We start from the raw sequence: 15,951 nt of genomic DNA on the forward strand, positions 1-15,951 counted from the left end.
GCACATACCAAGCATTCTTCACCCCCACCTCCTCCAACCACACACACACACACACACACACACACACACACACACACACACACACACACACACACACACACACACACACACACACACACACACACTCTTCCTCTTCCTACCCTTCCCCCCATCCAACACACTACATGTCAGAGAATCAGGATGCAATGAAATATAAGCAGGGGCTGGCCTGAGCTGGAGGTCACACTCCCTATAAACTATAGGAGGAAGTGGTTAACAAACATTTGGAAATAGCATGCTTCAAAAAAAAAAACAAAATGTTATTCTCTTCAAATTAATATACTTTTTTGAAATACTGCTTGTGTCTCCTATAGGCTCTGTATAGTACTGCACGTAGATCAAAATCATATGGCCAAGTAAAAACAATTTCAGTTTTTTATATTGGTTTGTTTGTCTGTTTTTGCGCTTAATATAATACACCAAATAGACATACAGTTAAAACAATGACAACCAAACCCAAATGGGTAAACATAAATATTTGACTATTGTTCAGATACATATTATGTAGGCTATGAATATAAATATTTATTATTTTGTTTGTTTTTAGTTAGTTTTAGCTCTTTATATACATACTCAGAAACAGACGTGCTGCTAAAACAAGGACAACAAAGCTCAGCAAGGTAAACATACTATAAACATAAATATTCTGTAAATATTCCAAAGGCCTATCGTGTATATTAAAAACATGTTTTTGTTTGTTTTTGCTCTTTACGTACACACTCAGAAATAGGCATACAAGGACTAAACAGCTCAACACAGTAAATATAAATATTTGAATACAATTTACATGAATATTCCATGTTGGTCCATGCATAGCAAAAAACATTTTTTGTTTGATTGTTTGTTTTTTGTTTTCGCCCTTTATGGGCCTCTAAATGCACAAAAAGAGGCATACGGCTAAACCAAGTACAACAAAGCTCAACCAGGTAAACATAAACATTTGACTACTAAAAACATAAATATTCAGTATATTAAAGTCAACACAATTAAATTTGTAAAAAGACATCTAAAGATTTAACTGTTAAAGAGAAACAAATATTGACCCCTTCACAAGCTTATAAATCAAAGAGAAGCATTAACATTTTCACAATGTTTCTATCTGCTTATATGCACTTTGTAAAACTGTAAACTAAGCATTTTCACATACGGCACACAAATAACTGAACACCACTGACTGCTGGGAAAAAAAGAGGAACTGTGGCTCCACTGCTTCTGGTCAAATGTTTCTAGTGCTTTTTAAAATTGGTTTCAAGATGCTTTGACCTCTTTCTACATTTCTGATCTCTGGCGTTTGACCTCTAGGACCTCTTGAGGTTCATCAGACACGGGCTTAAATAAAGCTTTTAGTTGTTGCACCCCAGATGGAGGACCAGCCCCCCTCATTACAGCAGGTCCACCCCCTCAATAGAATCAATCAGAAGTCATTTCAATCCAGCTCTATTCTTTATCCAGTGCCTGCATGCGGGGTTGTGTGTTTCGGTCTTGTGCTGGGTAATTCTTATCATATGTGGAGCTGGAGCAACCACCGAGGACAGTGAGGTCATGTCCTCTGCATTCTTTCTGGGAGTTGAGGGATTTTGGCGCCTTGAGGGACTTTATGTTCGTCTAGACATAGACATACATTGGAATAGCCAACATAATAATAGTAATAATAATAATTTTAGGCCAACACAAAATAAATTAATCAAGAATTTTATATTATAATCTATGTTTTGACCTTTTTCTAAATTTACCTAAATGTATTTAACTTTTCATCATTGTTATATAAATTAAAACATTTTCCTGAATAAAACATTGTCTAGAATAAGAAACATTTTACTATTTAAGTCCAGGAAATATCTGATAAAACATTAAGTAAACTTGATGATGCCAATGTTTCGCATAAATGAATAAATGACAATGTATTCCAGACATGGAAACAAAATAAAAAAAAGTTAAATCAGTTCCAACAAATAGGCAGAATAAAGTGAGAAACATGTTCCATACATTCAATTTACAAGCACTGACATGCCCGAAAAGGAGTGGGAAAAAGTTTACACTTATTTAATCCTGCCCCTTCTCCACAACTCAGTCATTTGTCTACATTTTAAAGAAATATTTTACATATACAAATATACATATACCTTACACTTTTCAGTATTTACAGCTGCACATACTCAATATGGAGGTCCAATACACAATCCCATGAAGAACCAGTATATATCTACCGGAAATATATTCTTGTTTCTGTGTAAACAGCGTTTACACTTAAAAATATCTATTTACTTAAAACAACAACCAGTGGATGACGTCATGTTAGCTACCTCCATTATTTTACACAGTTAATCGCAAATATCTAAGTTTACATTGCACAATGACTGACAATACAAATATATCATACAATACATTAATAATATATTATGATTCATACAAACACTTAAACCATGTTGTGGAGCCAAACTTTGGTCAAACACATACAACTGTACTTTAAATTCTAGTGGAGATTGCACAATTTACAAATATGTTGCCTGAATTTTGAAAAAAAATGTTTCTAAAATGACACACAGGTCATATAAAATATTTTTATTTGATGGACATATGCAGCTATGCAGCTGTATAAAATTGGAGTCTTGAGTTTGAATATTTTACTTTGTGTAAACACTATGAAGCTTCAGCGTAGACCTGAAACAACTGCATGACAGACAACTATCAAATGTCATTGAATAAGATAATTTCTCCAGCCTTAAAGCTACTAAAGTGAAAGACTTCTACATTTTTGACCTCAATAAATACATTTTTTTTCTTTTAAAGTATTTTGGGGTTATGTTGGCCTTTACTTAGAAAATAGACGGCATGTGGATGACAGCAAATGAAAGGGAGGGTGATGTGCACACCAAGTGAATCAAACTACAAACTCTTCATCACAGTTTGTGGCATGTGTTTCAACCACAAACATTTTTCAGTGTTTATTCAGACAGCTAAAGACTGATAGACGCAGCAGAGAAACTCCTAACTTATGCTACACAGGCACATATGTGGCCCTGGAGATGTTGGAGTTAACTGTCTAGGTACACATTTGCCTTTCCCTTTTATCTAATTAAACTCATTTTATATTCACATATGGACACTTAAGGGCACAAAGCAGTGCTTGCCACTAGCAGCCATGCTGCTGGAGATTTTTAAGGCGAAGCTAAATCCAAATCCCATCAGGGTGCAGGGAGGCTCTTAAAGCATCAAATTTCTCTCCCTTATTTCCTCTGCTGGCAGGATTAAGGTTTCATGCTGGTGTCGTGTTACAAGCTACTTCTGACGTTGCTTGGAAAGTCCAATCATTCCTATCTGAATAATCAGCTGCAGTGGGATTTGTAGAGATGATTTCCTGTGCTTGTTCAGTTTGGTAGTTATTGATTAATAAACCAATTAGATCAAATATGTTGAAAACTTCCATTTTGGTGACAGGTGAGATTTTATTTAATATTTAAATGTAAATAAATGTAACCTTTTGAAACCTGGAGTGACATAATTTCCCTGTACTGCTTTCAGATGCTTTTCACAAATACTTTGCACCCTGAGCAAATTGGCTTGATTTCTTTAAAAAACATGGGTAGAAGGCATGGGCAGCTTGGTAAGAAATGTCCCAAAAATTGCAAGAAATTAGTACATTTATTTATTTATTTATTTTAAATATAGGAGGAAATGTATAGGGGAAAAAGAAAAAAGTTAGGGAAAAATATATAGAGAAACAAAAGAAAAAAGGTAGGGGAAAACTACATTTATGATAATCATATACATTTTAAAAATCATGTTACAAAATTATCATTTTTTAGCACTTTTCCCAGGTTATTTCTGTGTTTTCTACTTTCTTTTTCTTTAAAAAAAAATCTGAAAAAAACATAAAAACTGCACATATCTTGTCTGTTTGCGTTGTACATTTGACCTGCTTTGCTTCAAATAAATTAAACATCCAGTGGGTCAATTGATCAGTAGCCTCTGGCTAATGTAACCATCTCTCCATTGTTTGTCCGGGCAATTTATCAAAACGCTGTCTCTCTGTTTGGAGCAACAAAATGAGTAGGTTTCAGATTGAACCAGTGGGAAGCTGTCAGCCAATCACATGCAGAGCTGAAATTCAATGAGATAACCCAGTCAGCAATAATGATGCAGAAAACAATAAACAGGGCTGCTCTCAAGGAAAAATAATGACAGGTTTTGGTGGAGGGGTCAGCAGCAAAATGTATTTTAGTAACGAAAAAAGTCCCATCTAAAAAATCATTATCAGTTTAACTGTAAGCTATATTTGCAATATTTTCACTGCTTTGTCTTTCTGTCAGACATCGATTTCCACCAACAAAACGAAGCTTGTTCTATTCAAAGCCAGACCCTTGAGAGAAACAGGGATTTAGCATTGCTGAATATTGTAGGCGTTTGACGTTTAAAAGGGTTAGTTCACAATCACCAAAGTCACACCATAACACAGACTAACTAACTGAGTGAAGCAGCAGAAGACCTGCAGCTCCTGTGTTCAGTGAGCTAAAATGACTGTTTTTGTCTGGTGGTGGCTCTGACAAGAGCATAAATGTGGACCTGAAGACGTCAGAACAGGCTTTCTGACAGAAAAGTAAAGCAGAGAAAATATTGATTTTTTTTTTTTTAGGTGGCTAAAATTCATTTTGTTGCTGACACGCATCCAAAGCACTTTATTTCTGAGCTTCTTTGTCGGACTCCAGACTGTTTCTCCAAACTCAGGGCGTGCCGACTGACATCCATGGATGCAATACACCTACTATCGATAAGTGCTCCATACAGCCCCACTTCTAAAAATCCAAACTATTCCTTAAACTTAGACTGGATCTCAAAGGCCATAGCACTAGTTAAGCCCATCACAAAGAAGCACATCCTGGTTACGACTGCTGAGTGTCTAGGAGGCCCTGTGGGTGTGGAGAGGGAGGGACCAAGGAATGTGGATGATTATCTGCACCTTCCTCATCCACTGAGGAATTAGGGAATTTGAAATTCTACTCAAGGATCTCCTCATTCCCGCGGACCTGTCTGGCCAGGCAGTGTGGTAATCAGAAACAGTACTGGATGAGATTGTGCGAGTTGTTCTGGATTGGCAGCTGTCTGGCTGGAATATACAAAAGCCAAACAGAGAAGCTTTTTCACAAGCCCAGTAATGGTGTGGTTTGGCTCTGAGTTTGTGGCTCCTTGGGGAATAATGAAATGCTTGCATGCTGAAATATGAGAAACCACATAAACATCACAGCCGTTTTCATTCTTTTTAGTATTGAAAGAGAGTAGCTGTACATTATACAGTGCTGGTTTTTTTTGTTATATCAAGATGACGTGCACAAAGGCAAGGTCATTGTGAATATTTACAATAAATTCAACATTAAAATGTATTGCTAATTACCTTAAAATACATACTTGAACATTCAAATTACAGGTAATGTTACTACCAGTCTCCTTAACAATCCATTGACACGCTTCATTATTTCAAAATGAAAGTATGTTATGTAGTAACTGTATATAAAGATGTTTCCACTTTATACCCCACGTTTAAAAGTACTAATTAATTAATTAATTAATGAATGTTTGACCAAATAAAGCATCCATAGACCCAAACATAAGCTTACAAATACATGAGAAACTCTAGATTTTGTATTTCCAAGACACATATTATTAATTTCAAGTAGAATTTGAAAATCATGAACGATTTTTGGTATTTAATGTAGATCAGAATCTGCTTTACTGTTTAAATAAATCACAAATGTAATGAAATTCAACCTGGCAAATTTCCATCACACAAAAACGTACAACAGCAAGCACATTTAAACCCATTGAGTCTCTCTTTAAGAAGCGAGTCAAAATCCTGGACAGAAAGCCTTTCCAATTCCATTACTGTAATATCATTAGTAAGTAAAATATTTTAAACTTTGACAGTTACTTAATGTTCAGGGATTTGTGTCTTGTTTTTAATGCTTTAAATAGGCTTGTCCCCCCACCATTAAATGATTTTATCCAGAAAAAGCACAATAACAGGATGAACACCAGAGCTCAAACCAGAGGAGACTGTAATGTACCGAGGCGCAGAACTGAATTTGGTCAGAAGGTTGTGTCAGTTAGAGGAGCACATTCATGGAACAAACTACCAGCACATATCAGAGACTGTGACCACTATTTAACCTTTAAAAATTAACTCAAACACTGGTTAAAGACAAACCAGTCATGTATTCATTCATAATACAGTATGTCTCCTCCTCTGATGCCCGTACCTGGCTAATGGCAAATCCTGCTTCTTAACCATTTTTGATAATGTCTGTGGATCTATTGTTGTCATGTGCAAAATGTGTCCATTTGTCTGTAAAGTGTGATGTTTTCTGTGTTTTGTCTTCTGGTCAGCTGTATGTAATTGTGAATTTGTCTTCTGTTTTATGTTCTTTGTGATACCTGCCTTAGGACTACAGATGAAATTTAGCTATTGTGCTAATTCCGGCATATTTACATTGATGCGCTGTTAAGTTGCTGATATGTTGATTAATGTGCATTGTCCTAATTCAATACATTTAATAAATAATAATTAAAATAAATAAATATAAGGAATAAAATTAGTAAAACAGGCAGATCTCAAAAGGCAGTTTAAGAACTAAATGGAAAATGTATTTTTTTAAATGTAAGAATAAAAGCAATAAAAGATAAAAAAAGGATGACATTACAAAAGCAAGTCTATAAAAATGGGTTTTGAGAAGTGATTTAAAAGAAGTCAATGATTCAGAGATATCATACATGATTATATCTGATATTATTATTATTATTATTATTATTATTATTATTATTATTATTATTATTATTATTATTATTATTGCGCCTCCTTGTGTCACGTTTGGTTTTTGGCGTCGCCAATCGGGCGGCAACAAACTACGTCATCCTTGCGACGGAAGTAGTTTCACTGGGGAAAAAAAAAAAAGCAAAATCACAATTCTGGCTGATTCATTGTAGCCAGACGGTTTGACTCGGTTGAACAGAGAAATACAGACTTTTCGAAACAGCCGAAAGATTTGACAGCAGGTAAGTAGACTTACAACTTCAACACAGTCGGTAGCATTTATTAAATGCGGCGTTGGTGAGTCAGAGATAATAGTTTGTTCCTGCTTTTCTTGTGCGAGGTGACAGAGGCTTAGCATCAGAAGCTAACAGTAAGCTAACGCGTTTGGTAGCATCGGCGATTTAATGTCACTTTATGCTGAATGTGCCTAATTTTGGAGCTTAAACACAACAAAATATGATGTGTATTAAAATCCAGTGCGTGGTTATCCGGCTTTCTATGCCGTGTTTGCGTGACTATGGGGAAATTAGCTAACTGAAGCTAACTAGCGCCTCGGCTGCTAACCTCAGTAAGGTTATTTCTTCGGGTCCCCAGATGCCCCGTAAAGTCCTAAAATGAACTCAAAAGCCCCATGCCTTAAATACACGAAATATAATGCAATTAGCACACTGCCAGTATGATTCCCAATCTACCGTTTTATTATATCCGCACAGTGATAGGTCAGTTTACTACTAAACGTAGATGAAACGCTTGCTAATAAATCCAAAGTCGACCTAATGTTTATCTATTAACTGTCAAAAAAAGGTCATCTATTATATTTGCCCATGTAACTATATGCTACTCCTACTAGTTAGGGGGGAAAGCCTGTTGTAGGTCAACACACCTCTCAGGTTTACCTGCAGGGAGAAATCCAAGCAAATCCTGACTCAAATCCATATACCAACACAGTCTTAAGATTTGGTACACATATAGTTGTTTATATTGAAGTAATGTTATTGATGTGTTTAACATTTAGGAGCCAAATGTTCTTCATATTATATACATATACTGTATATGTTCCATTTAAAAACCTAGTTGAGTACTTGGGCCATATGTATTTGGAAAGCTTTGGACTGATTTTTTCCCCCTAAAACGCTCTTGAATTTATTTATGTCTGATCTTTAATGGACATATTAAACATTTTTCTCTGATATGTGATAATTATAAAGGTTGTGGATTGGCTCTGATGAAGGCAGAACTAATCACTGTATGTGTGTTCATTAGATCTTGATATGGACCGGCTGCTGAGACTTGGAGGAGGAATGCCGGGGCTTGGACAGGTAACACAAAGCATACATTGTCCATACATAAAAAAAAAAAAAAAAAGATAAACAAAGGTTTCTGTTCCAGACTCTTGCCTTAATATTTTCACATCAAAAACACCCATCTTCTATCATATGAATATACCAGTTGTGTAATATCTATACTTGATTTGTGCAGTAATGTGATTTTAGCCATTCAGCCTGTCTATTTAACATATCTTGCTTTCACTTTTACTGTTTGCAGTCATTACTCAGGTGCATTAAAAGTATTTGCTAAACTGATCAATACCTATATGTCCAGTGTTCACTAGCCTTCATCAGCGTTTTTTTAATTCTTTTTTTTATATGTTGCTGTTTTACTGTTTATTTATTTTAGTTGCTCTATGTTTTTTTTTTACTGTCATTATTAGATTGATCTGTGTTATTTTTACCCATGCACACTTAAAATGCTTCGTGTTTTTTTTTTTACTGATGCCTTTGCACTATTACCTCTGTTGCTGTAATGATGTGGGACTAGTAACAGATTATTTTATCTTAATCTAAATGAAACAATCTTCATTTATTATATACTAAATTTACTTCCAAACTTAAATTAACTGGAAAGTTCTTCTACCCATAACATAGCTCAGGGCCTCGATTGTGTCAAGCATGTGCCCAGTGTTTTATTATTAGTTTAAATTTGAACTTGAGTTTAATTAATTCTCAGTATCTCATGTTGACACACAACTCTGATGTCAAGCCCATAGTAATAATGCAGTGTACCACAAAATTAAAGGATACAAAATTATAACCCATAATACATTTCCTGCATTGAAATTTTAAACAATAGTTGGAATGAAAGGATTAATCTGAGTGACTGCTGTATTGGAAAGGCCGTAACTGATAAATAACTTTGACTTCCCAGGGCCCCCCAACAGATGCACCTGCTGTGGACACGGCAGAGCAGGTGTACATCTCCTCTCTGGCCTTGCTCAAGGTAATCACACATCACCTGACCTAAACATTTTATTTCATGGTTAGGCTGTGTTGTTCTTTATTGTATTCTTACATTATAACAAACTGTCATGTGTTTGCTCTGCATTAGATGTTGAAGCATGGGCGCGCTGGTGTACCAATGGAGGTCATGGGACTGATGCTGGGAGAGTTTGTTGATGACTACACAGTGCGAGTGATTGATGTGTTTGCCATGCCCCAGTCAGGAACAGTATGTATTTCCCCCTACGATCAAAATGATACCCCTGTAAAATTACTCATAAGGCTGACATATTCTTGTTTTTATTTGTAGTTGCATAGTAAATCATTGTAAGAAGAAAGCATCATACACAAGAACTTATATCTTGCTAACTTCTGCCTCAATTCTTCATCCCTAAGTAATTTTTTTTTTTTTTACCTCTCAGGGTGTGAGTGTTGAAGCAGTGGACCCTGTGTTCCAGGCCAAGATGTTGGACATGCTGAAGCAGACCGGCAGGTAAATCTTTGACACCAATCTACAGTCAAAATGCTTTGAAATGAATGAAAAATAGTTGGTCAGTGTTTGGCTCTATTGTCTGATCAATTGAACTGAGCCCTGCTTATGTTTTTTGGATGAAGGAATGTTTCGGACTGGGCTTAGGCATTGTAAATAGTCAGTTAGATTATAGCAGTCATTTTAACAATTGTTATACACTAACTATTAACAGCAAAAAATAAAAAAACCCCAACATCTTCTTAACATGTTTCCTGTCTGTCAATCATGTGGCTCATCAGACCAGAGATGGTGGTGGGGTGGTACCACAGTCACCCTGGATTCGGCTGCTGGTTGTCTGGCGTGGACATCAACACACAGCAGAGCTTCGAGGCTCTGTCGGAGAGAGCTGTCGCAGTCGTGGTTGATCCCATTCAGAGTGTCAAAGGGAAGGTAAGGATGCACAGCTGCTGCTGGAAAACTTTAATACTCACTAGGCGGGTTTCCATTTACCCTCAAATTGCGCAAATTGAAACTGCGAATATAAAATAAGCCCAATTGAAACATGTCAATTTAAGAAAAAACTCCTTTTTATCACAAAAAAGTTTTTATGCCCGTACAAGGTGGTTTTTCAGGCAATTTGAAAAAGCCATATTTCACAAAACTGCAATGGAAACACTTTTGGGGCTTTTATAGGTCACATGATGCTATGGTTATGTGCTTATCAGTAGGAACTGGCTCCCTCAGGCATGATTCAGCAGTCGCAGCAAAAGGTGTTATTGCATCGCATAACTCTTAAAAAGTTTAGCAGATCATCTGGAAATTTGGAATCCACAGTTCGTCTGTGAAATCATGGCTATCGCGTCCGAGAAATCCCTCACACGTGGTTGCTCCCACGTATAAGGGGCTTGTCTTTCCAGTATTGCTTACATAACACGCCTGTATCGTCTTAGACTGGAAATAATGACGGCCAGTGAGGTTACTGCAATAGAAATAAGTCTGCTCATGTTTTGAACATCCATTGCCATGCTTTTGGAATGTTATTGCGAGAGGAGAAATCATATAACGTCACTCAATGGAAATGCAGTCATCTTGCAGTTGTGTTATTGACATTTTAAAAATATTGCTTAATCTTTGTGGCAAACTGTAAAGGAAACCGGCCTAAGTGGCTCTAATTTTGGGTGCGTTATACAATAATTAGAAATAACTCATTGTTCAGTAAACTGGTTTCACACGTGGCCTCTGTCTCCTCCAGGTTGTCATTGATGCCTTTAGATTGATTAACGCCAACATGATGGTGTTGGGTCATGAACCAAGACAAACCACATCCAACCTGGGTCATCTGAACAAGCCCTCAATCCAGGTAACACACCGTACACACACCTGGAGCCTGAAATGACTCAAGGCGGTTTGGAGATAATAAAGTAGTGTTGTTCTCACTTCTAAACCTGAATAAATCCTCTGTTAATGTCAAAACTTCATATAGGATTGAATCACAATTAAGTAGTGGAATATTAATTTTAATGTTCAGGATATTTCTCCCAGCAGCCAGAGGCTATGTATGTTATCACTTTGATATATAAAGTGGTATGTGTAAAATTTTATATTTAATTTACGTTTTACCGCTTTTCAGGCTCTGATTCACGGTCTTAACAGACACTACTACTCCATCACCATCAATTACAGGAAAAACGAGTTGGAGCAAAAGGTTTGAGAATACCCTGTCACAAGTTGATTTATTTTGGTGTTTTTCTTAAAGAACACGAGAAACATGTCTCTTATTGTTCCCCAGATGCTGTTGAACCTGCATAAGAAGAGCTGGATGGAGGGCTTGACCCTGCAGGACTACAGCGAGCACTGCAAGCTCAATGAGACCATTGTCAAGGAAATGCTGGAGCTGGCTAAGAACTACAACAAGGTACACCTTTTAGACCTCGTCCAATAGTCCTAAACTCCTTAGAAAACACATTGTATTCAGCTGTTAAGAGAAGTGGAATAGCTTTTGAAAGCAGCATTAAAGGGGAAAAAGTCATGATTATAATTCATTTTATTTGCAATGTTTATGTAAATTTGAATACCCTTGTCATTACAACTTTTTAAAGTATTTGTCCGACTGACTACATAAAATTCTTAATACAGGGGTCAAATGTTGGTGTTTTAACCAACAAAACCACTTATCTATCATTTTATTCAAACTCTGAAGCTGCAGTCAGAGGATCACTGAGCCACTGAAGTGTGGCTGTTGGAGTTTTTTGACTCCAATCATACTTGTGCTGGTGCTTAACTGGTGCACACACGCACGCTCTGCTCCCTTATCCAGGATTCATTGGGTCTTGCGAAGCCCAAAAACTCAATAGTATTTTCTTAGAGCAAAAAGCGTGACATGGAAACAAAGCTTGCAGGCAGAGCATGCTCCTGCATACTGCTCCCCCGCAGTATTAAGACGCTGTCGTATTTCCAACTCAGGCAGTTGAAGAGGAGGACAAAATGACCCCAGAGCAGCTGGCAATCAAGAATGTTGGAAAACAGGTAATTATGACGTTTGATGCTTCAGATTAAAAAAAAAACAACTGTATATGTTTGTTATGTATATATTGTGTTTGGTAATTGACAAAGTGCTAAAGTTGTGTTTGTTGTTGATCAGAGGTAAAGAGTTAAATATAGATTACGTGGATTAGAGACAAGTTGAGCAGATATGTTAGTTATGAAAGCAGGGATCAGGTTACTTTGTCATAAAAGCTTTCTGTAGTTTGTTGAAACCAAAAACTTGCCAAAACATTAATTGTATTTGTTTAAAATGTCTTGTTGTTGTTGTTTTGTTTTTTTTTTTTCTTTTGGTCCCTTCTCTAATTTTCTGCTTCCTTTTTGCAGGATCCCAAGAGGCACTTGGAGGAGCACGTAGACGTTTTAATGACATCCAACATCGTTCAGTGCTTAGCTGCCATGTTGGATACCGTTGTTTTCCAGTGATGAGCCTGTGTGTATAACTGTTAATATTGCAACCCTTGTTTTCTTTTATATAAAATAAATGTATGTATGAAATGAAGACACTGGCGGGGGTGATGTCTTATTTTCCTCCCTGAGCAGTACGTTTCATAATTCTAACTTTTTTGGTTTGAATCAAAATTATGGATAAGACTTATTGTGGATATTAGACTTATGTCTTTTTATATTTTAAACAAGGTACAAGCTAAGTTTATTTCCATTGTCAACTGTGCATTATTAACAGATATCTTTTGTTACATAATGTTATCTTTTTTATCCAAAGGTGGGACAGAAAGCTGCTTCAGTAGAGCCTCTTGGTATATTCCTGCAGTACCCATCCAAACCACTGGATGGTGCAAGAGTTAAAAACTAAAAACTAGACGCTGAATTAAAGACTGCGTACATTGAGTCACAGCCATAGACTGTGTATATATATATATATATATATATATATATATATATATATATATATATATATATATATATATATATATATATATATATATATATATATGTGTGTGTGTGTGTGTGTGTGTGTGTGTGTGTGTGTGTGTGTGTGTATTTATATTATTTACAGTCTATGGTCACACCGAATGTTTTATTCTTAGGCTTGTTTTAGTTGAAGGTGATGTCGCTTGAAGAGTTTGTATACAACATTTCAGAGCATAAACCATGTTTTTCATGTTTTAACATGAACAGGATTTTGAGAATTACTTGACAGTTTTTTGGCAAAGATGTGTGCATACTTTAGTGGCAAACGACACCAAATCTTTTGCCATAATATAAACCAACAAACATCAGATTTACATAAATATTGTAAATCAACAAGCATCTTTACTGTGTTCACTGTAAACTCTCATTGCTCCACTTTGGAACCAGTGCGTATTGACACACTGTATGCTTCTCCCTCTACTTATGTATATCAAAATCAGGATTCCTTTCTTATTTGGCAAAGTTTTGCACAAAGGAAGAATATGATGAGCGATGAAAACCTTTTGCACTGTTTAGACAGAAAAAGGGGTGATTAGCAAGTGTGAACTCTGTCCTGTTCTTTAAATGTATTTATGCTTATGTTTGCATCTATCATTTACAGCAGACAGACGTCATATTTAGTGAGTAATTGGCAGTGAGGACATAAAAGAGGAATTAAGTCTTCAATATTTCCACTGACTTGCATAAATTGTAGCTTTTGAAGATGTTGCTTTCAGAAAGGCACAAGCAGGAAAGATGGAAAAAACATTAACCTGACACAAACTATAAAATCCTTATATATACTGTAATCCTTAGGCTGCACAAACAGTTTAATATACAGAAAATCTAGATGATTGAGAAGGCCACCAATCATCTGATACCAGCATCCAAATGAACACTGTTAAACTTTGTCCAAAGGATTGTTTCCTTGTAAGAGGATTTGTGTTCTCATAGTGGGAGCCGTGCCTAACAGCCCATATCCCTCTTAGTTTATTAGAGTTTGAAGGAAGAAAAGTCTCTATAATGGGTTCACAGGATCTCAGCCAGAGATGCGGCTCTTAATGCGGTAACTCGAGAGACAGCAGAGAACATGGAGCATATGGTCTTTTTCACCCAGTCCTGTATATACTAAGTAGACAGAGAGTTATGACAGATGTGGCCCCCTGCCATTAAAATGGACCTAAAGGGTCTTTAGGTGACATCACTTTCTAAAGACCCACGCAGGAGAGAATTGGCTTTCTGTCTGAGCACACCCTGAAAACCGTGCAAATGTAGGGCTGTGAAATGAAACACCTCTCCTAAGGCCTTTTGGGAATGACAAAGTGGGCCCATTGTCCGTAAGGTAAATTCATAACCTAAAAGTTGAGAAATCATTTTTTTTAAAAGGTGAAACTCCAAGATATATTGGATGTCTGCTACAGATGGCTGGGTTACATCAACATTGCAGTTTATTAAAGTGCTGAATTCAAAATCCATCAAAGCTGTTTTGCAGTAAAGAGATTTTAAAATAAATAATTTTATAATAAAAACAATAACAATTATTCTGTAAAAAGATCAGAGAAAGTCTCATGTCAGTGACTTATAAGGATCTCATGATAGTTTTTACTGCTTTGAAATGTCAGTAACAAAGAGGAAGGACTCAAGTACAAGTTCTGCATTTAACTTTACTTCAGTGAAAGGGTCGAGGCATTATCAAGAAAAATGATTAATGTTAATCTGTACATAAAAATAACTTCTAGTAATGGTTTTCTACCAAAAAGTTTGATCACTCAGTAAAAAATTATTCGAATTCCATCCTCTCCATCTTAATCCAGAATCCATTATGCTGTTTTTTTGCCTCAAAAGTTCACAACTGGGCACAAGATGTTTCCTACTGCACTGAAAAGTCCATCCTCTGTTTTTTGTAGACTAAAAGTTTGAAGTTTCCACATGACGCTTGTGTTAGTTACACAGTTAGGCTTCAGTAATGTCACAAAATTACACTTTCATGTTGATGCCTGAAAGGGACAGTTCACCCCAAACTCCACAACACTCATTTTCCCTCTTACCTGTAGTGCCATTTATCAGTCTATATTGTTTTGGTGTGAGTTGCTTAGTATTGGAGAGAGATGTCCGCTTTCTCTCCAATATAATGAACCCAGATGGCACTGGACCTGTGGTGCTAAACACACACACACACAGCAATGTCATTTTCTAGTGATCATGACCCACCTACTCAAGATAATCCACAGACCTTATTGTGGGCAGGTTCATGTTAGAACTATTTTCTTTCTACCAAACTACATCCATAAACTGTGTCATGGTGCAGAAGGAAGTGTGCATCTACAGCGAGCTCACCAAGCACCGGTGAGTTAGCAAACATTACAGCTCATCCAAGGAGGACGCCATGTATGTTTGGATCTCATGCTGTCAAAAGCATGATCCTCTTGTGTATGAGTGGATGCACGCTTCTTTCTGTGTTGTGATGCGGTTGGAGGGTGTAGCTTCGTAGAAAGAAAATAGTTCCTACATGAGACTGCGCATAACAAGGTCTAGGGAACATCTTGAGTCACCAAGTTACCAAGTAACAAACTCAAACACAAAACTGTTTAAATGCCTTTGGCAAATGTTTAATCAAATCTGAGTCTTTCAACATCATATGCAGCAAGTTCCCAGCAACTTTTTCGTTTTTATAAAGTCAAATAAAAATTTAAATTAAAAATGAATGAATAGAAATAGCTCTCTGAGGCTTTACAAAGTAAAAGTTCCTCCCATGCTGACACCTTCCTGCACTTCTTAATACATTTTATTGGCGATCATTAAAATAAAATGCAGATACATATAATCTGCAAAATGCCAAATATCAGACCCAATAATTGGCCAGGCTGATGATCTGTTGACCCCTAATCTAGATTGATAAAGAGCACTAC

General features: G+C 36.4%; 1 protein-coding gene across 1 annotated transcript; it reads left to right on the plus strand.

Annotated features, from left to right (window-relative positions):
* The first annotated feature begins 6,930 nt into the window (after positions 1-6,930).
* psmd14 (proteasome 26S subunit, non-ATPase 14) lies at positions 6,931-12,632 on the plus strand. The gene is made up of 11 exons (XM_042485986.2): positions 6,931-7,083; positions 8,105-8,160; positions 9,047-9,118; positions 9,227-9,346; positions 9,540-9,610; positions 9,889-10,039; positions 10,842-10,949; positions 11,220-11,294; positions 11,379-11,504; positions 12,053-12,115; positions 12,458-12,632. Exons 2-11 carry the CDS (start codon positions 8,113-8,115, stop codon positions 12,554-12,556), a joined length of 933 nt encoding a protein of 310 aa, XP_042341920.1. The 5' UTR covers positions 6,931-7,083; positions 8,105-8,112; the 3' UTR covers positions 12,557-12,632.
* The last annotated feature ends 3,319 nt before the right edge of the window (positions 12,633-15,951 follow it).

Source organism: Plectropomus leopardus, chromosome 1 (genome assembly GCF_026936395.1).
Source record: "Plectropomus leopardus strain MGB_pleo_1.0 chromosome 1, ASM2693639v1, whole genome shotgun sequence".
Classification (NCBI taxonomy): domain Eukaryota; kingdom Metazoa; phylum Chordata; class Actinopteri; order Perciformes; family Serranidae; genus Plectropomus; species Plectropomus leopardus.